Consider the following 10,501-nt stretch of genomic DNA (forward strand, 5'->3'; position numbering starts at 1 on the left):
ACTTTGTAACACTTGCTGGAAGTGATTGCAAGTTTTCTTGCCTGATTATCGTCATTAGATGAAACCTAAGTCAAAAATAAAAAAGAAAGACTACCTTCCTCTACTGCTCAGAATCACCAGGGATTTGAGACACCCTGCTTCTAGTGGTTCCTTCTGTTCAGGCTATTGTGATGATTAGACAACACATGGTCAGTAGGATGCATGTATTTTGTGCCGGTTCCCTGGCAGTGATGAGAGACAGATGACGGATGGAGGGTGAGGCAAGTGAGACGAGGAGGAGGAGAGACAGATGAGTGCGAGAGATGGGGAGAAGAAAAACACTGATAAAAGTGATGATTCACAGAGCTGGCCACAAAGTAGGGTGTGGTAAAGAGATCGACAAGTAAACTCCTGGGAAAAATGTAACTACTCGAGAAAAGAGAATCAAACTAAAGTTAAGAACAAGATGTGACTTGAGGAGAGCATTAACAGTCAGAGCATGGTAACTTCACTCCTCTACTCAAAGTCAAGTTCACACAGGCAGAGAGGAGTGGGGGAACTTTAGTGCTGTGGTCGTTGTTTCAGAGGGGCTCAGGTAAGTGAAACCTCGATGAAACAAAGACGAGTTATGTCCTTAGGCGAGTTAGAAGCCCTGAAAGCTGACACTGGATCTGTTCAGTGATGACACTCATGGCCTCGCTCTCAGGTAACGTGGGGAGCCCCCTTTTTCTCACAAAAACAGACATGAAGTCATAGCAAACATCCAACACACACCTCTAAGACAAGCTGTAAGAGTATATTAGGGTACTGTAATGCAAACACCACCACCAAATATCACACACAAAACACCTCCCCCTCCTCCACCTTCTGATCCTCCTCTTCCTTCCCTGCATGGACGATTAATGCTCTCACTCCTGTCTCCCAGGTCCCCTCGGCCCAGTTAAAGCAATAAGATCTCATTGTCAAACAGTGACCAGCCTCTCTGGAGAGGTTAACCACCGCTGCTTAACCATTAACTAGATTAAAGTCGGGGGTGGGGGGCGCAGGAATGTTCTCTGACAGATGGAAGGAGGAGATTGGACATGAAAAGTGGTTTCATAAAGAGAAGAGTAATGGCGGTGGTTTGGGCCAACCTTTGTGTCAGCGGTTTGAGTAAATTTGTTCTCACATGTGTACGCGTATGTAAACATCAAACATTCTGTAGCCTAGTGAACTTTAAGTCACCCTTACCTCCCATTTATCATTGTGCGATACAGATAAGGGAGGAAAGAATCCCTTAAGACTCCACCATCATATTTCTGAAACCACTCCTTGGGAGGAAAGAATTCCTGGGTCAGAGGTGCATTCAAGTACCTGAAACATGCTTGAAATTTGGTGTAGGTAACATGGGAAGCATTCAGTAATTTTAAAGAAGCATGTAAGGCAGGGTATCATTTAAAACAAATACAAGTACCAATACCCTTACAGTGATACAGATACCACTAGTGTGATTCATTCAATACCCATAATTTGAATGGAGTGTAATATAGCCACACTTTAGAACGTTCTGGCAGCATCTTGGCACATTGACCTGCCAACTCCATCAAATACACCGCACTCGACTTCACCACACAGACTGTATGGGTTGTAGCTGCTGCAGGAGTGTGAGCTCTGCACCGGGGACAGTTGAGTCCACCAAGCTGCACACACCCAGAGACAGGGCTAACTGTTAGCATCAATAAGCTACGTCACTAACAGTTATCAACAACAGAGTCTTGCCCTTAGTTTAATGGCTCAGTGTTGAATGTTAGCTGCTACTTCTGTGTTAGCTTGTGCTAACTGAGAAGATTTTGAACTGACCGGAGACGGCAGCAACAGAAAGTCTGATCTGGCGGGGGGTTGGGATGGTCCAGGATTGGATCCCTGGTGCAAAAATGATTGAATGCAGGTATCACTTGACCAAAAACATTTTGTTATTACTTGGTACTGGGTTATTTCCGTCAATATCTTGAAGGTATCTACAGTGGTGTGATAATAGGTGATGAGGTGGGTAGATTACAGAGGAAGAAGTGGGTATACATTCATATATATTTTAATGGCTTTTAGGCTAATAGGTGAGTATACTGTAAACGGCTAGAAAAAGAATTGGGAATAACCCTCATACCTGGGTATACCCTCCACTACACCCCCGGGTATTGATACCCACTCAGCCGTACAAGCATGTCAGAAAGGAACAGAGACAAACAAATTAAATCAGGGGTGCATTCACAGCAAACATACAATTTTACTCTCTCCTTTCCCCACACCAGGCCAAGCCAGTGGTGTGGAAAGACATGAGGTGGTAATGGGACCCCAAGTCTGTGTGTGTGTGTGTGTCTGTGTGTGTGTGTGTGTGTGTGTGTGTGTGTGTGTGTGTGTGTGTGTTAAAATGAGGGGAGGGGGTGGCAGGGCTTCTTGGAGGGGTGCATTCAACAACTGCTGCTGAGGCAACTGTTGATGTCTGAAAAGCAACAGCTTGCGGGGCTCCCAGAGGACACTCTGCCAGCCAACAGTCAGATGGAGGGTTTAGGGTTGGAGGGGCGCAGGGGTTAGGATTTCTTCTCCACTGCCAGGAAAATGATCTCCTTGGCCCAAGATCCAGGCTTTTCCATGACATTCCCCATTCCTAATTGGTATCCCTCAATCCTGACGTACTCCGCCTGTCTGATCCTCACTGCTGCTATCTCTGCCTGTATTGCCTTTGTTCATTTGATCCCCCCCTCGAAGGCCGCGTAATTGATCAAAACAGCTGGACACGAGATCTGTGGCAGACAATAAAAATGTAGGCCATTGTACTTTCTTGCTATTTAATGACACACATTTGTACAGCGCATCTCTATAAAAGCTGGAGTCCATCCTGCTGTTTTGTGTATTCCTACAACAAACTCATTCAGAAACAGAGGCTCTTATCCGCATCTTGCTACAGCACTCTCCTGCTAAATGGATTGGCAGCACTTAACCTCGTCTCCCGAAAGAGCTTTGTGAATTTTCAATTTTGCTCCAACCCTGAATTGCCTCCCCCACCGCTCCCACCATCATCACATACAGAGACGCAGAGACAAGGACACACATACAGACATGTAGCCTCTTTTCAAGGCTGCATCTGAAATTACCCATCACCATCATCTTCCTCCCCCGAGACAAGAACAAGACTGCACGGTGGCTCCACAACAGTCAGCTGTAATCATCTCTCATCCCATCCCTTGATCTCTTTTTGTCCATCCCTTCCTCTCCACTTCCTTCCTTCCCTCCCTACAACTCCCACTAATGACAAGACAGCATCCTCAAAGCAACAGATGAAACCAAAACAACTTCTAGCCAGCTTCTTTTTCACCTTTCTCCTCACTTTTTCCCTGCTATGAAACTTTAAATCCACATCCATACACAGGAGAGTGGCAGAGACAAACACCATACTGGAATGTTTTCTCTCAAAAGTGGGAAACAGTGAACGTGCCAAGCGGGGGAGGATGGTCATTCTTATTTTAAAATCACCAATAGCAGCCATAAATCTGCCGAGGAACGTCTCTAGGGATGGGCGTAAAAGCAAACAGAGCCCTCTTCCACTAAAAACACAGTGGGCGATCTTCCTGATGCTATGCAGGGTTATTAACTGTGAACCGTGCACAAAGCAGATTGGTTGACTCAGGCAGAGACGACACAGTAAATCACAGCGAGCAAACACACGCACAAACACAACTGAGGTGTTGTTAAGGACAAAAAAGAGAGAAAGACCCAGGCAGAGCGATGGGCAGACAGACAAAGATAAGAAGGAAAGAGATGGGAACATAGACAAAGCTAATCTGGAGAAACACACCTTTTGTTTATGTATGAGTACCTGTGGAAGTGTGTGTAATCACAGCTTTGGCTGCAGCTCTTTTGAAGCTCTTGTGGGGATACGAGGATGAAAAAGCGAGGGGATAAACTTTTTCCGTCTCCGCTGTGAACCACATCATTCTTGCTAACTGACTTCAAACCAGGATTAACCACGTGCGTGCAACCTGCCATCTGTGATGCCCAGTTGCCTGTAGGCGCTGCAGCTCGCCAGCCAACATCAGTGTGCTATCACACTGCTCTAATTGACTTTAATGTGTCATTCACCGCAAATAATAAACACTAGTGTGTATGGGAAAGGCTGGCGAGCTCAAATTGCCGTCTCCAAGCTCAATGAGTACATGCACTCCTGAACACGAGTCAATCACAGCATACCCTTTATTTTTCACTGACTAATGTTTAACTGGTGCCCCCTGCTCGCTCGGGCCAGTGAAACCCAGTCAAACCACAAGAATGCACCCTGGCTGTGAACAGGCTCCAGCTTTGCACCTATAACACTACCGCTTCACAGTGAGATGGATGCCGCATTGTGGCCGCTTGTTTGTATGTGGATTACTGCCTACAACTTGTGGTGAGAGCGGGTTGTAAAGCGAGAATGGAAGCCCTCTTCTATAGAATTTGGAGTGATGACAAACAAATACACACACTTTACAGAGCGAGCTCCAACATGTCCGGAGGAATGCCAGTCATTCCGTCTCAGTGCTTTGCTCCATCACTGTCACACACATGAATCACCCCAATAATTACGAACCAACCATTTCAAGGCCCACTCCCCCAGAGGGTAAATGACAAGGGGGCAAACATAGACCTGCTTACCCAAAGCAGCCACTATCAATCAGTCACTCATTCCTATATGAGCTAAGGTTTCCAGAGTTACGTAACACCAGAATGCCACAGTGAGGGGCTCTACATATGTGTGCGTCCATGTACGGTGCATATTACGTGTGCATGTGTGAGCGCCCCATTCCTGATTGGTGAATGTATGCTACCTGTGCATACCTGTTAATGTTTTGCATGAATGTAGTCAAGAATGCACACAGGCATATGCTTGCAAAACACTAAAACCCAGTGCCCCAGGACAGTTGTAAAAGAGGTCCCCTGGCTTTTATCTCCTTGTGGCTAAATGGCTCTTTTTCTGGCCTAATACCATAATAATTGCACATGTCTCCAGGGGGTGCACTTTTGATGTGGGGCGCTGGGGGGGCAGAAATTAAAAGTGAGGAAATGACTGTTGGAATTAAGGCAGTGAGAGACAAAGAGGCTGACGCTGCGTGTTAGACTTTAACACCTTGAACTCAGCTGATGCTTGTCACTACGATTCTTTCCACTTGCTCCTGACCACTTTGGAGTCTCTACAGTTTAGCTCAAACTCATCTGACCATTTGACTCTCCTTTTGTCTCTTTACCTTAATGTCACTTTGTTCTTTTTATTCCCCCGAAAAGCGCAACAATCCAAATTAAGGGAGAAGGTAAAGTAGTGCTGTTGAGTGAAGTTATTGCTTTGATAAAACACTGGCTGTGTTTTATGTAACCTTGTAACTAGGGGAAAGCGTTGCAATAGATTTTCTTCAACATCTGCTTAGAAACAGTGTTTCTAGTTTGGAGAAACTGTGTTATCGCAAATATAACACACCTAAAATTAAATTATATTTCAGCAGGTTTCGTTGTTGATAGCTGTGCTGCAATGGAAAAAAGCAAAGGCATCTCAGGAGCGCAGAAGAGGAGCCATTTACCAACATGTCTGGGTGAGTGGGTCAAAGGGTCAGCGGCGGTCCTGGGTACAGGCATGCCGAGCACCTTGGGGCACCCCAGGCTATCAGGCACCACATATCCATGTGTCACAACTACACGCATAAATACCAGCACACATGCTCAGAAATATGTCGTCACACATACAGGAGATGACACACCGGTGGCTCTATTTAGTGCACTTCTATGCTCAGAACTGACATAGCTGGAACCTGCCAGTGTGTGACCAGTAATTGTGAGAATGTGGGTCTGTGTGACAGAATCCCAGTGAGACCCAACAAGAGCTGCTATTATTAGACAAAACTATGCTAGAGAGAGAGAGAGATGACTAGAGAGACGGAGGCCTCAGCAACAGAGGGATTTGGCAAACTTTCTCTTTGAAGAAATCAACATTTGTAGTACTAAAGTGAAATAATGACCTTCCTTCTTCCTCAGACTTCAGAGCAGCATGGGGAGAATGAGGGGAAATCAGCACCTGGAGCTGAGCCTTTAAATCAATGCACCACAGCTGTACAGAGGGATGTGTGATCTACACTGCGTCCATCAATTACAGGGCACTTTTTTTGCGCAGGCACCTGTTAAAAAGCTCCATGAGGGACAGACAGCAAAGCACAACTGTCTCTGAGGCCGCAGAGACTCGTAAAAGGAGATCTGGGGAATGAAGTGGCGCAAAGAGGAGAGGAAGAACAGGTAAATGTGGACATGGATGCTAATAGAGAGAGCTATGCTTGTATAAAATAAAAAGAAATTGCAACACTTTGAGGCGAATTGAGAAATATACAAAGAAGCAGCGAGTACACTGAGAGAGAGGGGAGTCGCCCAGCGCCACCAGCCCCGCCCTTAAGCTCATCCTGCTTCAAACCACTGCACTGGCGAGGAATTAGAAATAACTTTCACAATATACCCTGAAAGCATTTTAGCAAATTAGATCTTGACAAACACAGTCACACACTGAAGCCTGCAATATATATTTTCAAGCCAAAAATGTGAAAGACACAAACATCAGCATCAAACAAGTAATTTATTACTCATTTCATAAGCACATTAAAGAACTTAAATTTTAGTGCGACACTAAAAAAACAGTACAGCAGGACCATAATCTGACTAGCCGCGCTGTAAATTCTGATGGGACAGTCAGAGGGGGAACATGGGAGATAAATCTTCATGGCAAATGTAAAAAAAATGAGGTCACTGATAAACTTGTGGTGCACCACAGCACAACTCCTTACATGGATAGACTTGGTTTTAGTTTGCAATCAAAAACTTTCTCTTTGACCATCATATAAGGCAAGTTGAATTTAACTTGGCTTAGTCTCTCTGGCAGCACCCAGGGGTGCTGAGGGGTGAGGCGCGCTGCCAGCAAAGGAGACGCAAATCCCGCAGATCAGACATCAAAGCGCTGGAAACTGCGCCCAGCAGCCAGACACAGCAGCGTGGATGAGACAGAGACGGGCAACGTGGACTTCAAAATAAGAGCTTATCATTTCTCACAGTTAGAGGGGGGGAGTGTTTGTGATGTCCAAAATATTTTTAAGAATATTAAACATTAAATAAACACTTTTTGAAGCCTACATGTGAGCATGATTATTTTTAATTGTGTTTTATTTTGACAGCTCAGTGTGTGTTATTGTGGCAGCGTGGCAGAGGTGCTGTTTGGTGTTGCGCGTAAACAACGATGTGCCGCAGTCCTGTGCGCAAAGAAGTGCGGAGCTGCGACTTACCGCACAACTACAAAGAGACATTAACCCGTAAAACATCCCATCCGTGTAGATAACCCGTATGTTGCTGCTGCACAACCTGACCCACCACTGCTTTTTTTTTTTTTTTTTTTTATAACCACTTGGCTTCTGTTCAAACAAATGCACTTGTTCGATACACTTGATTTCGGGTTAAATCCAGTTTTCCACCTGCTATCGGCGACTTTTTGGCTTATCCGCGCAGCTGGTAACAGGTTGCTGAACATCAACCAAGAATAAAAAGCAAACAGAAACCACAAAGTGTTTAAGTAGAGCAACTTCATGCCTGTGTGGCTGCGGCACGCACAGACAGGTTTGTCCTGTAAGCAGCGGACCACTTAACTGGAGAGTCCGCGCAAGAGGAAAGTGTAAATCTGCAGCCTGAAGCCATGAAAAACTCCCCGGCACCGTGTCCAAAGCGTTATAAAGTTACTAACACGGGGTGTAATTTTAAATAAATGTAGCGGAGAGTATCAAAGAGACTTACCTTGAAATGCCCACAGCAGCAAGGTGCACAAGAGCGACGCGCGTCCTAATGTTATCCCGTCCATGGCCGCTTCTTTCTAAACTTTTTCAAGCAGGAGTATTCACTTTGTTTTTGGTTGTGGAGAGTGGAAATGTGGCAGCAGCGACTCTTCTTTCTTCTTTCAATGCTCCAAAGCTTTCTGGACTTCTCTCCCCTCTCTCTCTCTGTCTCTCTCTCTCTGCAAAAGGAGTGCCTCTCTGCCTCACTCACACACACATACACACAGAAATCTGATGCTGGTGGCAGTCTTCTTGGTTGATATATTTGCACAAAAGGTGACCCCCCCCTCTCCCCTTCCCCTCCTCTTCCTCCTCCTCCCAATACAACCCCCTCCTCTCTCCGTCTCTCTCTCCACCTCACTTGCAGTGAAAAGACCTGCTTGACTAATCGCGTAGGTCCACTGGGGCCCGCAGGATTTCTTTAAAGCAACTTAAAAGTGATTTTATCATGAGGCTCTCTGACTCATTGCGAGTCCAAAAGCGTACCCTTCATACAAAATAACTAAAGTTTTATCAGGATGATTCACTGCAGAGAATTCACTGAAGAACTGGAGGGAATGTATGAGCTCACATCAGATTTAATATTGTACCGCAATATATTTTTGTCCCCATTAACCCAGAATGTTAGTTACAGTTATTTTTAGACTTATTTAAGGTGTTAACATGGCACAGTTTTGCTACATGTGAGGGGACCTTAGGTCACCTTTTCTGGTCTCTAAATTCAGGAATTTCTGGGTGGACATCTTTCAATTGTATAGTAACATATACTCACCTGCCACTTTATTAGGTACACCTGTTCAACTGCTCTCTAACACAAGTAGCCAATCAGCCAGTCACATGGCGGCAACTCCAGCATCAGAATGGAGAAGAAAGGTGATTTAAGTGACTTTGAACGTGGCATGGTTGTTGGTGCCAGTACTTCACAAGCTGCTGATCTACTGGGATTTTCACACACAACCATCTCTAGGGTTTACAGAGCATGGTCCGACAAAGAGAAAATATCCAGTAACAGCAGTTCTCTGGGTGAAAATGCCCTGTTGATGCCAGAGGTCAGAGGAGAATGGCCAGACTGGTTCAAGATGATAGAAAGCAGAGCATGTGAGCAGAGCGGAGCTGAGCCGGGAGCGGATGATTTTGTATTGAGCGAGGAGCGGCTATATTTTTTTTTAAAAGGTGGAGCGGAGCCTAATCTCTCGCTCCAATTTCGTTCCGGTCGCTCATGCCCCACCCAGAATGCATCTTTGCACCTGCGCACATCCACACTATTTTCTTTTCAAAACTATGGCGTTTACTGTGTACTTCAGAAAAGAAACTGAGAAGAGAAGCAGCGGTACCCTGGAGAACGGTCCCTAACTGCGGGGAGAGACGAGAGGGCTTCCCTGGAGGTCGGCCGCTTAACCTGGTCCGTCTCCTCCACACTTTGACTTATTTCCACCCTGCCAACAGCGGTACCGTGGAGAACGGTCCCTAACTGCGGGGAGAGGGCTTTCCCGGAGAATCTACCAAGCTCATGTTTTATTTGTGAATAGAAGATTACAGGTTAGGGTAGTACGATGCAGTTTTTTTTGAGCGGAGTGGTGAGCGAGTGGAGCGGGATAAAATTTATGATGGAGTCGACCGGAGCGGAGCGAAGAATGCGCATGAGCGGTGCAAAGTGACAGGTCTGCGAGCAAGGAGCGGAAATTTTTTACCCGGTCCGCTCTGCTCACATGCTCTGATAGAAAGGCAACAGTAACTCAAATAACCACTGGTTACAACCAAGATCTGCAGAAGACCATCTCTGAACCAACAACACGTCCAACCTTGAAGCAGATGGGCTACAGCAGCAGAGGACCACCCCAGGTGCCACTCCTGTCAGCTAACAACAGGAAATTGAGGCTACGATTCACACAGGCTCACCAGAATTGGACAACAGAAGGTTGGAAAACGTTGCCTGGTCTGATGAGTCTTGATTTCTGCTGCTACAGTCAGATGATAGGGTCAGAATCTGGCGTAACAACATGAAAGCATGGATCCATCCTGCCTTGTGTCAACGGTTCAGGCTGGTGGTGGTGGTGTAATGGTGTGGGGGATATTTTCTTGGCACACTTTGGGCCCCTTAGTACCAACTGAGCATGGTTTAAACACCACAGCCTACCTGAGTATTGTTGTTGATCGTGTCCATCCCTTTATGACCACAGTGTACCCATCTTCTGATGGCTACTTCCAGCAGGATAACGCACCATGTCACAAAGCTCAAATCATCTCAAACTGGTTTCTTGAACATGACAATGAGTTCACTGTCCTCCAATGGCCTCCACAGTCACCAGATATCAATCCAATAGAGCTCCTTTAGGATGTGGTGGAACGGGAGATTCACATCATGGATGTGCAGCTGACAAAGTGGCTAAATGACATCGTTTCTTGTCCACATCTTGACAAAATCCGGTACACTCTGTTTAACTCCCTCATCAAGTTTTCTAAGATTTGGGGACCTTTTATTGAACATATCATAAGGATTCAGAGTCAAGCTGACTAACCACATTGGACTACTTCCTTGCAGTGGACTGTACACTGTGCTTTAATCTACCAGAACTCTATGTCTCCGCTGGAACTTCCCTGACCACTTATTGTCTTTATCCCATAGATGCTATCTCTCTGCCTCAACCTTCCTGTAGACAATA

General features: G+C 45.7%; 1 protein-coding gene across 2 annotated transcripts in view; it reads right to left on the reverse strand.

Annotated features, from left to right (window-relative positions):
• bcam (basal cell adhesion molecule (Lutheran blood group)) overlaps positions 1-8,088 on the reverse strand; it is a 67,833-nt gene extending 59,745 nt beyond the window's left edge. For both annotated transcript variants that reach the window (XM_049583241.1, XM_049583240.1), the window contains exon 1: positions 7,801-8,088. In XM_049583241.1, the coding sequence (XP_049439198.1) occupies positions 7,801-7,864 (64 nt within the window). In that variant the 5' untranslated portion in view covers positions 7,865-8,088. The remainder of the gene's footprint in view (positions 1-7,800) is intronic.
• Positions 8,089-10,501: the final 2,413 nt, after the last annotated feature.

This window comes from Epinephelus fuscoguttatus, linkage group LG8 (genome assembly GCF_011397635.1).
Source record: "Epinephelus fuscoguttatus linkage group LG8, E.fuscoguttatus.final_Chr_v1".
NCBI lineage: Eukaryota > Metazoa > Chordata > Actinopteri > Perciformes > Serranidae > Epinephelus > Epinephelus fuscoguttatus.